At 37.1% G+C, this 14,165-nt stretch overlaps 1 protein-coding gene across 14 annotated transcripts in view; it reads right to left on the minus strand.

Moving 5' to 3' along the window:
- SRPK2 (SRSF protein kinase 2) overlaps window positions 1–14,165 on the minus strand; it is a 154,600-nt gene that overhangs the window by 23,724 nt on the left and 116,711 nt on the right. For all 14 annotated transcript variants that reach the window (XM_074575970.1, XM_074576774.1, XM_074576587.1 and 11 more), the window contains 5 exons: window positions 12,666–12,772; window positions 6,617–6,782; window positions 4,527–4,552; window positions 2,803–3,049; window positions 1,317–1,805 (listed from right to left, as the gene is read on the minus strand). In XM_074575970.1, the coding sequence (XP_074432071.1) occupies window positions 1,317–1,805; window positions 2,803–3,049; window positions 4,527–4,552; window positions 6,617–6,782; window positions 12,666–12,772 (1,035 nt within the window). The remainder of the gene's footprint in view (window positions 1–1,316; window positions 1,806–2,802; window positions 3,050–4,526; window positions 4,553–6,616; window positions 6,783–12,665; window positions 12,773–14,165) is intronic.

Genomic DNA, 14,165 nt, shown 5'->3' on the forward strand with positions numbered 1-14,165 from the left:
TAACTATAAACTTCCCTTTCTCTTTCCTATTAGACTGACCCGTCAATGCAAATATTTCCATTTACAATAACTTATCTAATACCCTTAAAAACAAGTTTTACAGCAGAAATTATTTTAAGAAAATAAATCACAGTCCTGCTTTTCTCTTAAAATTTAATATGGTAGATTTGTTTGAATTTAACTAGAATGCTTTTGTATTGTGTTCCAAGCTGCATCTAACTCACTCCCAGGTTGGAATGCAAGAAAAATAATCCAGTTGATTTAAAATAAGCTTAACTAAGATATTGCCTTTAATGAGACTATTACAATTTTTTCTTAACCTTGCCACTGCCTTTCCATTCCACTTACTTGTCCCTTTTTTTAAATGTAATACACACCCATGTTACTAGGCAAAAGTCTTCCATCAACTCAAATCAAAAGTGCTTTTCCCCCACCCCCTGCTATTTCTAAAAGCCATTCAAAACTAATACATTTGCTTTTCCTTGAAACCTGTTCCTAGGAGGCAAAAACTCATCAGAATGCTTTGGGACCAAACTAACTTAAAAGCCTCCTCTTCATTTCTAGATATCTTCTCTGCCTTTTTGCAAAAAGTCTTCTAAGATTAATAACTAAATTTAAAATAATCATAACTGAGATTGTGCATTCACACAACGTACAATTCAATGAGCAAAACGTTCAGTGTAGATGAAACCAAGAAGGCAAAATCAGCCAGCGATGAAAAAGGAGTTCCCAGCAGTAGGCTGCAGCTGTAACCTGACCCTACCTATGGTTAATCTGACCCGGCATCCCACGTCCCTCTCCAAGTCTGGGGAGTGCCTAGGAAAGACAGTATTTGGAAGCAGTCTGCACAGACTTCTCCGACTGCAGAGGCGGGCACGCAGGCACATCTTTCAGTGGGCACTCTTTAGACTCAAGCACAAAGCAGGCCAGGACATTAGTAGGTTTTGCACCAACCCAGAAACTAAAAACATTTAGAACACCCAACCTGTAGGTACAGAAAAGTAAAGGTCATTGAGAAGTGCTAGACCTAGTGTTCAATCAGTCAGGGAAATGGTGCGATAGAGTTCCTGTCTGTTATCGAAAGGTCCTTTTGTGTTACTTAAAGAAGTATGTGACAGCCTATCCATAAAGGCTTGGTACCAAATTTTCACCAAAACACCCAAAACAAATAAAATGTAAAATCTGCGTACACGTGTCATTGAACACAGATAGAACATACACATAGGGTTTAACCCCACTGCTCATTCTTCATAAGACATCACCTACAGCTCCAAGAGACTTCAAGTATGGTATATGCCACTAAGAGGAATACTTACTTTTTGGCAAATCCCCAGTGCTTGAAGCTGAAACTGTTCTGCTCCTGTCGTGAGATGGGCTGCTCTCCTCTCTTTCAGTTACAGTTGATCCTTCAGAAACAGCAGAACCACAAGCTACAGACTCTAGAGCCCCAGAGAACACTGAAGCTGAAAATTCAGAGAACTCTGACTCAGGAATTTTATGACGTCCATTTGGCAATTCACCGTTAAACTGTTCATAGGAGCTGCTATACGAGTAATCACTTTTTGCATTTGGCTCATCAAGATTATACTCCTCTGGATTTGGACATTCTTCCTCATCCTCATCTTCATCTTCAATCTGTTGTTCCAGTAGGAATGGGCCGTTCACAATATGGCCGTTTGTTTTGGGGGATTCTATCCACTTAGGGTCTGTAGGGTCAGCATTGACAAGTTCCTGCTCAACGTCGTCATCTTTTTCAGTGTTTTCTTTCTCTGTGTCTTCTTTTTCGTCCTGATCTTCTGCTTCACCTGAAAAAATTCAACGAGCGACACATTAGATCATACATCAATATACCATTTGAAATTAGGCATTCTTAATTTTTAACTCTTCAGTAACTACTTGAACTTCTGACATATCACACAAGCAAACACTGGATATCACTGAAATATGCAGACCTTAAAAATCTAAATTAAAGGCGAAAGAAAAAACAAGGTAAGGCTGCTGGGGGAAAAAAAAAAAAAAACCACCAAACAATGGGAAGTGGTTCAGGAGGGAACAATTCAGAAGAGAAGAACATTATGAAGGGAAGATAGATGAGGTCTGAAAAGCAAGCTTTACATATCTGTAACTCCATGTGTGTCAAACCGGGAGTCATCATAGAAGTAGGAAAATTCATGGTAAAAGCAGAACAAAACTAAACCAAATCAAAAGACAGGCACTGACAGTAGTTACACTTTTATCAGAACTGGAGAGAGCTGACAAGAAAACCAGGGAAGCCAGAACAGAGCTGGACCATAACAATTATGCTCCAAACCACTGGGACTAAACAAGAATTTTAAACAAGAGATCTTAAAAATTTTAGTGAAGAAGCTGCAATTATTACCTGAATAGATCATTACAACAAACATTATGAGAAGAAAAGGGGAAAGTAAGGATAACTATAACTACATTAATGTTACAGAATACAAATTCATCTTACTTTTCCGCTATCTCACCAAGATACTTGGTGTTACGCCACTCAATGTGGTATGACAACTGACTGTTCTGTTGAATTTTCTATGCACGCTTTTTGCGGGATTTGATAGCTAGACTGCATTGACGTTTTTATTCACTTCTACAGTAGGTTTGACTTTTCTTTCCCTTTCCTTTTTAGACTTTGTAGTTATGATTTTACCTACTGGAGAAAATGAAACTTAATCATCTAGGAAAGTTTGGAGATTTTGTTCATTGCATCGGATGCAATGCTGCAATTACTTTCCCCACTAAAACAGCAAATTCAGGGTCAATAAAAACAGGAATACTAACCATCATCATTTCCAGGTTCCTCATCTACTACCTCTTCTATATCAGCTGTTTTTAGTTTCACCTCTGGGTGGTACTCATCTTCTTGTTCATTTGATGGTACAGCTGAGGTTACATTTTCTTCTATTTTTTTCCTTTCAGCTTCTCGCTCTAGTTCTTCTATTTCCTGCAGGCGTTTTTCTAACAGCTCAGCTTGTCTCTTCTGTTTTTTCTTCAGTTTTTTCTTTTTGTTTTTGGATATTTTTCCAACCTAAAGTATTAGTACAAACAAAAGAAAGCAAAACAAAAACCCTAAGCAATTATTCTCAAGGCATCTCATACCAAATTCACTTGCAGTATGATTACTTTTTATTTGAAAATACCAGATGGAAATTAATATAATAAATAGGTTGCTTTTCCCATTTTACTTCAAATCAAGAACAATGTAGGGTTATATGAAGACAAAAAAGCTATCAAAATCTTACATAGTTATACATCTTTTTACATGGTTGTTTATTAGATCCAAGAGCAAAATACATCTAAGATGCCACAGTAAGATTCCTATGATCCTATCAACTCCACTAGCACAATAATCGTAAACACCAGTCTAGATCAACAGATGATACTGCATCTGAAAGATAACTCTGCTGTATCTAGTTATTTACACATAAATTTTATACACGATTTCTCTCTCTGTACAATACAGGTAACGACCAGCAAAAGTATGCCGACAAAAATGATACAGAAAAGCCAGAGATTGAAAATGGTAAAGAATTTTAAATAAATCCTGTGTTATTCAGCTATTTCCCTAGTAAAGAAAAGCATTTTTTTTATTCACTTCTGGCCCAAACCATACAAATCACAAACAACAGATGGCCGTTATGAAAAGTTTCACGTTTTATATAACATAAGGATTGAAAAACTCAGGTACTGTAACAAGGAAAAGAAAAATTAACACATCCGATCTAGAATTGAAACAGTTTCTTATATTTTAACTCAATTCTGACTTCTATTTTTACTATTTGATAAATTAGATCTACGTATTTCATTCATTGTTTAGATATCAGAGTAAGAAATCCTCATATAATTCGAAAATAAAGTACAAAGAACAAAGGGAAACAGTATTTTCTGAAAGGTTTATCTGTAAATCCTGTTATCTTCAAAAGAAGCTATGGGACAGTCAAAACCAGACAGTTAATTTGACAATCCTATTAATTTTCGTCCATGTTGTATGCCCAATGAAATAATGTATGTTCTGTAAACACAGACGTAGAAAGTGGGTTTGACCTTAGATATTTCTAAACAGCTGTATTATCAGTGGTTATCTGCTATATATACGTGGCAAAAAGATTTTTCAGACCTCATAAAAAAACTCTCCTTTAAGGCTTTGATGATTAAGGCCTTGAAGTCCTTAAGCAATCTGCAATGCATGATATTTAGTGCACGCACCCATTTTTGCCAGGATTTGAATGAAATGGATTATTCCTCAAGAGATGAAAATGGCAATGCTTAACTTTCTTTGACATAGCTGTAGAATTATAAGTCTATGAGAGTTTTCATCAGAGAAATACTGTGCTTAAAACTGGTAAGGCCAAAGACATTAAGAGTAAAGTGTTCTCTGAAAGATAAAAGCTTTATTCAAAGGAAGCTATAAAAAGGGTAGAGACTACCAACTGTCCAATAGCTATTAATATATACAGAAACACAGAAAATAAGATAGTTAATTTGAATTATGTAACAATACTTACAGGCTTTTGTTGTGGAGCTGTACTCACTAAAAAGAAAAAAAATATTTTAAAGGTATATTTTTACAAAAACAAGTCTATAAAAGCAAAAAGTAGTATAAACTATGCAACAATATTCTTAAGTAAGTATAAGCAGTGATTTTTTTTATATATTTTTTGAGTCAGATTTTTTACTCTGTACAAGTACCTGCTGCCTGAAATCATTTGATGTCTCCACTAGAGCATCTGGAATTGGAAGGAGCTAGCATCAATTTCTGTTCACTCTGTTGTGGTTGGTGGAGAGTTAACAAAAGTCAGAAAGGAAAGTCTGAATCAGTAAAGACTGGACAGAAAACATTAAATGACTGCAGAGTCATCACAGATGGAATGTATGTAGTCAGCTGGGTGAGCAGGTACAGACAGATTTTAAATAGTTCAGGGAATATCAAAAAGATTACGTGTTGCACTCAACGGAAAAGTCAAATATTCCTATTTCCATCATTCTGAAATAAGACAGTCTGATTGCTAGGATTGGAGGCATGAATAAGTTCCTATGGCAAAAAGCACACCACCGCAGAAAAAGCATCTCCAGCATGGATCTCTTCCTAAGCATCTCTCAGAAGGATACCGTCAATGACTAGGTCTGATGAGATTACAACACTAACTGTGAAAATGCACAGAACAGCAATACAAGCCACACAACATCCCCCAAATAATCAAAACCAAAAAAAATAACCAAATATGGGAGACAGACGCAAAGTGGAAGTGAGAAAGAGGAACTGAACGGGGGAGGAGAACTTCTCACAAACTTCTTCAGACACACAGGCGTATGGCAATTAACAAACGCAAAATAAAAAACGGAGACAGTTGAGACGTCAGAGTTCTTTTATAGGTTCAGCTCCTGCTGCTAAGTTCAGGAAAAAGCATGCTTGTATGCCCCTAAGAGGGCAAGGTTTTCAAAAAGGTTGATTTAAGGTTCTTAAACTTGAGTACCATCACTGCACTAAAACGGGGAATTATGCAGAACCTATTCTTGAAATGCTGTAAAGAAAACGCATCTTCAGCTCCTGTGTGGAAAGCCACAGATTTAATTACAATTTGCTAAGAACAAAGTGTATTCCTTAAAATAATATTTAATGTCAGGAAGCAACATAAAGTCTGCATGAACAAAATCAAGTTACTTCCCACACAAATAACATGCAGCCTTTAGCTATGTGATTACACATTATGTAAAATTCAATACAATATATTCATGATTTATGAGATTTTGCATCTTAACATATATAACAATGTAAAATATTTATGGATTTTGACCACAGTATTTGCTCCTGATATAGCCGGTATTTTATTATACCTCAGAGATTTTAATCTCTTTAATACATTTTCTGACAATATTACAAAGGTTTTTAAATGTTATTATTTCTCCACTGACTGTAGTTTATGTGCTGGACTGCCAAATAAATGGCAACCATGGTACTAAAGATCACTAAAATAGCCATACTTCGCCTTTGTTTTTCTTTACTGATTGTTGTGAACTTCTTTACCTTGGTTTCTCCTAGCTAAACATAATATACAGTTCCTATCTGAACTCTTGGCAAGTCTAACATAAAACATTTTACATAGAGTGTTAGGGAGAAGGGCTTATCACGAATTCAGTTAGGTACAATAAATTCCATTTTCAAGGGTGAAAAACTATGGCCATTCTGAGAATAAGTTATATAACTGATGAGAAGACAGATGATTTCACAAGGACACTGATTAACTTGTAATGGAATTAAACACATAATTTAGGTAACATTATTTAACTACTGTCAATATTAGAGATGCAAGACTCCAGTGTGGCTAAAACCCAGCCATTAAAGCTTGTGGGGTCGGAGGAGAGTAAGTTTATACCAAAAAATCTTTTTCCCTATGTGGGGACCCTGAAAATTTGAACCTGCAAAACTGAGAAGAAAGTATTTCCCTGATAGATTCCAGAGCACGAGTAAGAACTAACTAGACATGCATTTTTCACACACAATTATTTAAAATGCTGATTTTTATTACATAAAATATTATTAGTATTAATATACTTATAGAACTTTACTACGTATCATTTAAATATACTATCATACCTGCTGAGCCAGAGGGAGGAGGAGCACCAGCTTTCTGCCATTCGGTAGCTTCAGCAGCCATTCTACGAACGTAGGCATCATCCACACACATCAAAATGTTTTCTGGTTTTATATCTGTATGAATGATCTTGCACTTGCTGTGTAGATAATCTAGACCTTGAAGTACCTAATTACAAAAGGATTTTTTAAAAATTTATTTTCATTACCCAAACCAAGCTAAATGTATTTATTAGTAGTATTAGATGTTCAACCGACGGCCTGCAGTCCTTACATGGCCCGACAGGATAATTTATTTAACTCATAAATCCAGTTATTGGGACTTTCATGAGTAACATGCTGGCTGGCTGAATCGTCTTGATGACAGCAACCTGCTCTCAGACTTCCATGTGCCAAGTGCTCCTTAGTTGATCTGTACCTGTGTAAAAAAACTTGATACATCTTCCTTTGAAAAAGGAATTTGGCTGCTCAGTAAGAAGGGCTGAGCCTATCACTAAAAGACAGTTATTCCAAAAAAAACACTGCAAGTACTGCATACTGTAACTGAAGTCTGATTTGTGAATAACCATCTTATAACTGATTATAATAAAAAGCAAAATGGGAAATGTGTTGTTGGGATGAAATGCTAACTACAGTTTTCCTTAGAATTCCAATAGTAATTCAGCTTCTAATGTGAGCAAGACATCACATAAGAACTTGTCTACCTGTATTTGTCATACATATTTTTTCACTAGTCTTTCATACTCTCTGCAGGCTAAATTTTGCTAGCTCATATCCAACCTGCATATCCAAAGTCTTAAAAATGCATTCTGGGACACAAATTAAAACATTCTTTCTACACAATGAAAAAATTTCTCAAATTCTGACTGGAACAGGAAAACAATAGTTTGTGTCATTTTACAAGTATTGTAGATAAGACCTAGGTATGATAAACTGTGAAAGTCAATTGTTACAATTATTCAGTGCAGAACAACGTGAAAGCGTAAACCAATCTATCACTATGATAACCTACGTAAATACTGCAGAAAAATATTTAGAAAGAAAAAAAAACCGAGAAAGAAAATAAAGCAGAAACCTAGCTGACCCCAATTAAAAGACTTCTTTCGATTTTTAGTGAATGTTCTACAGGAGAAAACAGACCTCCAGACTCATGAGCTCCAGCTACAAGAACATCCTGCCATTCTAGGTATTTTATAAATAAATCATCAAGCTCCTTGCTGTCAGGATCCTTTAAGACATAAGTAGTTAGGGTGAACTTTAAAAGCAAAACATGTTCGTTCAGAACAGCAGTAACAGAATATAAATACATTAGTCTACCACCCAGTCCTGAGCAGGGTGTACCAGAACCAGTACATCCACCCAGCACTCAAGGTAGCTCAGATAAGAGCAGAGCAGTAGCATATGTATGATATTTACACTCAGGCTAATGTATCCTAGAAACACCTCAAGTGCATGGCTCTGCTTTCTTCAGTTCTGGAGCTAGACTGGAACAGCAACCTTTCTGAAAAGCTTTCTTTATATGCCTCTGAATGTTCACTTGAATGTTCGCTGAATGTTCACTTGAGCAGGACACAGTGTCAGTGTCAATGGTACACCTAAACACTGTGGCATTCTTGGTAATCTGGATTTTTTTCCCCTGCAGATCCAAAATATGCTTGACTACTTGCCAAAGCAACTGAAAGAATACACAGTATGTCTCAAAGTAAGGAGTGTTAAAGAAAGACTGGTTTACACTGGGAAGGTACTTAGTGGTTACGTGACTTCAAATTTTAGAAGAGGCATTAACAGCAATACCAACAAAAACAGATTATAATGGCCTCTTCCCTCCCCCACTACACTACAGTCCATCTTACAAATTACCACTGAACGTCTGTGATTCTGAGGCCAAGAAAAAGAAAAAAGATTCCAGAGTATGTTGAAAGCCATAAACATTCAGAAGAAAAATATCTGTCCCACTGCAATATGCAGACATGGAATTAATGTGAAAGTAGATTTGCTATCTCCCACTTTAAAAAGATAGCCTTTCCCTCTTTTAAGTAACAACGTTAGGGTGACAGCTTTGTCTTTAATTTGGGTGAAGAATCTTCTTTGGGGAAAAAAAAGAAAACAGAGTACTTTTTAGAATCTCACTCAGTTCTACAAGTTACCATAAGGACCATTCTGCTAGAATTTTATAATTAGAAAGAATGTTCTTAGCGGTCTTAAAATGTGCATTAGACTGCTTTATCCTAAAAATGGGAAGTACATTATACCACTAAACCATTAAGGAAATGTATACTACATGGACATGCTTTGCACCTTGCTCTGAGATGATGGAGAACAGGGAAAACACTCCTAGCTTTTATTTATTTGTACACTGAAAAAGGAAAAAAGTGAAACAGGTAATGTTCTGTGACTGAAAAATTACGACAGATCCTGTTCCTACAATCAAATGTAAATTAGAAGGCTGTATTTTTTCCCTTGTAAAGGTCACATGGTTAGTTTCACATCAAGAAACTCTTGTAATTTGCAGTTTCTAATTAATATTCACTTTCTTCATTCTTTCATTTTCATTCAAGGAGCCACCCTTTAAACAGATAATTTACTATACTGTAGATCAAAGCAGAAGTGAAAATTGCCATTGATCAAATACACAATGCTCATTTCAGCATCCATTTCAGAACACAATCCTCTCAAAAGAGACCAATGCTACACATTTTACAACCAAAAGTAAGGATTCCAGAATTAAATAAATGGGCACTTCCAATCATCTCCACTGCAAAAAAGGAACTGCAGCAACTAGGCCTTTTTTAAATTCTGCAGGGTCTTCTCTTGCACGACAGTTCATACAACTGTACCCCGTGGAAAAAAAACTGCTTAAAAACAAAATGAAATTTCTTACTAAGAAACTCAACTCTCAGCTGCATTTTAAAATAAGCCTAGTTTTGTCCCAATGCTCAAAAGTACTCACAAAGTGAAAAAATATTTTCCAAATCATATCATAAAAAAATTCCTTTTCAATTGTAGCATGGAATTACAGTACTCTCTGAAACAAAATGGTTTGCTGTACAGTAACACCAGCGCAGTAACTGAATTGTGTCATACTCAAGTTTCATAAATAAGTTTTTAGAACATGTGGCACAAGTAGAAGAAAGAGTAATGATCTGTGTGATCTTTAACGAGATGAACAACCTGGAAGTCTTACCAGTCTATGCCACTCTCACTAGTCCAAACAGTTCATTCTAGCCTCACAAAAATTAAACCTTTTTAATCTTTCAGGAGACTAACCTGTTCCTCTTTTTTCGGGTAACAAGTGTTTGAATTACTTGGAATTTTTACCTTTGCTTACTTTCAAGGAGTAATTTAGGTTGGAAGACTGTGTGATTCATACCTTCCCTCCCTAAGTCATACCAGCTTCTAAGTTGTATCTAACCTCAAAATCAGACCAACCGCTCAGAGCCTTTATCCAGTTCATTTATGACTATGTCCTAAGACACAGACTGCGTAACGCTGCAGACAACCTGTTCCAGAGCCTGACCACCCCCACTACCACAATTTCTCTTCTTGTAACTCATGTGCATTGCTTCTTGTTCTATCTCTGTGTATCGACAAGAGATGCCTGGCTCCATTTTCTCTATCTGTGCTGAAAGTTTCCCCCTTTATTAGCCTTTTCTTCTTAAAACCGAACAAACCAGTTCTCCTACAACATATGCTGCAGCGCTCTCATCCTCTTGGTGGCCTTCCACCAGACTCACTTCAGTAAGTGAATGTCTTGCACTCAGAGCCCAGAACTGTAGAGAGTCCTGAAGTGCTAAAAGAGAGCCCTCATTCTGCTGCCTACACTCTTGCTGATGTGGCCTACTACGTGGTTAGGTTTTGCCACCAGAGGAGCCCACCCACGGACGCACATTCAGCTTGTCTACCAGGACCCCTCATGCCAAGGCTGCCATCCACCTTCACACTTTCAGCTCGTTCTTCCTTATTCATAACCAGTCCAGCAAGGTGCATCTCCAACCTGCCTCCTTGCTGAGATACAGCTCACCCCATGCTGAGAAACTTTCCTCAACACACTCCAGAAATTTCCTTGATTGCATGTGCCCCACCAGAGCAGATTATCAAAGTGGTTAAAAGTCCCCCATAAGAACCTCCTTATCTAATTCTGACATTGTCAACCTGTAGGAGATACATACCACGATGTCACACTTACTGGTCTCCCCTCTGACCCTGACCCATTCTACAGCAAAGATTCAAACATTTAAACTCAATCCCTCTTCCCTGACCATCCTTTCTAAAGTGCCTTTATCAGACTACTTCTGCTCGCCAGGCATCTGAGCTATCCCATCCCACCTTTGCGCTTCTAATGAGGTCACAGCTCTGCAACCACATACAGATTTCTAACTCCTGTCCTTTGTTCCCCATGCTGTATGCATTTGTACATGCCACTTGAGTCAGGTCCTCCAGCCATGACGATGAGAAATTCTTTACTGTGAGGGTGGTGAGGCACTGGAACAGGTTGCCCAGAGAAGTTGTGGATGCCCCATCCCTGGAAGTGTTCAAGGCCAGGCTGGATGGGGCTTTGAGCAACCTGGTCTAGTGGGAGGTGTCCCTGCCCATGGCAGGGCGGTTGGAAATAGATGATCTTCAAGGTCCCTTCCAACCCAAACCATTCTGTGATTCTACAATGAGAGAAAGCACCGAGAGCCTCCCCCATATTCACAGAATCACAGAATGGTTCGGGATTGGCATTGTGTTTTTTCAGCTTGGGTCCATTCAGTGGTCTGGCTTACAGCCTGTTTCTGCAAACAGGCAATGTAACTGAGGTTAAGAGTAAACTGCAGCAGGGAGCTCCTAAACCTGGCTTTGCTATTAAACCCGGTCTATCAAGAAACTACATTGTAATTTCTCAAGTTTGGCTAAACTCCAGGACAATGGTACAACCAAAGCGAAATGGTGCAAACATACTCCAAAGAAAAAAAATGACGTTTACTCAAAACAGTGGATATTTACACGCATATATAATACAGATACACACATTCCCATTTCTTGGCAGGCAGCTCAGTTCGGCTGGAGCACTGCAATACTACAGCTCCTTATTTCTAGTATCTGAGCAACCTAGTTGCATAGAGATTAATGCACCTAAACTTTCAACCATATACTAATAACTGCATCAATCAGTTACTGAACTATTTCTGATTAAAAGTTGATAGGTTGATATTCACCAGTTGACATCCAGTAGTAATTACAAAGAAACTAACTACTTTAACAGATTGCTTATCAATAAAACAGAGGTAATGTTGATACAGGCAATAAAAGTTACTTAAGTGCCAAGATATTTAATTCGTCACTTGCAGTTATTAACTTCACATAGATTAATAGTATATACAAAATCACTGACATACGGGTTTTTTTCCCTTGCTGAAAGGCTATTTCTCCTTAAAATCACCTTTCAGCAATTTGATTTTCATAGTACAGCAAAAGAACATATTTTGAAAGAACACGTCCCAGAGAGATTTTCTGAACTGTTTCATTTTGTTAGCCCTCTAACTCTACAAAAACTTATTTAAATGCAGAAAGATAACAATTTTCAAAGAACAGTTTTTTTTATTTAGAACCTATTTTTCAGAGATACAATTTTTGTTCAGTTTTATAAAAATAACACATTATTTCCTACTGGTTTGATGTTTTATTTTCCAGAAGATCTTATTAAGAAGCATGGCATGTCAACCAAAACTGCAATTGAGTATGAATATCCTTACATCTATGAAAAAGACTCATTGCTTCAGCTTTTTATCTTCTTAAGCAGCTCAGGAACCTCCCTTATCAGTGGGACATCTTGATTAAGAAAAAACAAACAAAAAAAAACACAACCCCAAACCCAACCAACAAAACACCCCGCATGCAGAAATGGTGGCTATCCAGAAAGATGCTCTTGGAACCCCTCCCCCAGGATTACCAGTAAAATTATCTTATCTTACATAGTCATTAGTAGGAGTTCAGTTGAAATATCATCATTTTAACCTTCAAACTGTTAATAATGGTGGAAAAACCTAATTAAAACATTAACAAATCTTACCTGTCGAATTATACTTTTTACACAACGGATGGGAAGGCCTTGATAATTGGACTTGATAATCCATTTTAGGAGATGATGTCCAAGTACTTCAAAGACCATACAGACATCTGGGATTTAATTAAGGATAATTTCCAAATAAACTTGTTGATGAGATCAACACAAATGTTTTTCGCATACTGGCTAAAGCAATCATCACTGTGTTTGGAGGGCAAACAGTTCCCCCTAAAATGAGCAGAGCATGGTATATGCTTTGGTACTACGTTTCAATTAGACATAAACACATACAACAACAGTGCCCAAATGCAGAACAAATTAAAATAAAACATTTTCATTATGCAAATCTTGTCATTTATTTCTACATGTTAACAGCAGCATTAACTGAACAATGAAATAGGTAACTGTAAAAAAAACCCCAAAACCTCATTTTTCTTGTCTTTGAAACGGTTTAAAGTACTGATTTGCCCTATTATGTCTAGTTTCTAATGCATTTTAAATGATATGAATATTTTAACAACAACAGACTGAAGCAACAGTGTTTTAGAAAATGAACCCTATTAAACATCTTTTTGATTTGGCTCATTTAAGAATCACTTGACAACAAAGACTAAAGCGGTAAGAGAATGGATCTCTTACCACCTATGGTTTTACCTGCAGAGAATAATGGCAATCACCAAAGAACTCGGAAACAAAGAAAATGTGGAACTCAGAAGCAACATGCAAAAAACACAATGCCAACAAGTTTAATTTGACCCAGTATCTACTACTGGCCACCAACAGAGGCCATCAGTAGATGATCAGGAAAGAGCATTAGGAAAAAACAAGATGCAGGAACTTCCAGTGATTTGTCGTTCAAGGGCTTCCAAAGTTAGTGACTGTACACTTAATATACCTGGGTTGGTTGTCCTTCTATTGAGAAAATATTCAGATATCCAAACTAACTGTGATTTTTATAATCTACAACATTCCAGCAAGAAATTATACAATTTGACTATACTGAGTTAATCCTCAGACACGAGCTGGGAAAGACCCTGGAAATCAGAAAGAATGTTTGTTATGGTTTGAGAAAACCCGTAACAATTTATTGTCGGTCAGACAATTATTCTATCACCTGATGACCCCTCCCCACCCAGAAAGAGGAATCGGGGAAGCAAGAAAACACAAGGTTTGGAATATAAATAGATTTAATATGATAAGACTAAATAATTAACAAAAAAGAACCAGTATTAATCCCAATACTAATGTAAGATATACAAGGATTATACTCAGCCAATTATATCAGCAGGAAGCTGTGCACTCCCAGCAGTGGACAGTAAATGTCAGACACTGCGAGCACCAACAGCTTCGGAAGGAAGGGAAGGGCTCAGGGGTCCGGCACCAGGGCAAGGAGTTTCTCTGGGCTGCTGCCATCAAGGGAGTGAGAAACTACGCAGCAAACTTTCTAGTTTATATAGAATGTGACGTTCATGGTACGAAATAATCCTGTTGGCCAGCCCAGGTCAA

Source organism: Larus michahellis, chromosome 1 (genome assembly GCF_964199755.1).
Source record: "Larus michahellis chromosome 1, bLarMic1.1, whole genome shotgun sequence".
In the NCBI taxonomy this organism is placed as follows: domain Eukaryota; kingdom Metazoa; phylum Chordata; class Aves; order Charadriiformes; family Laridae; genus Larus; species Larus michahellis.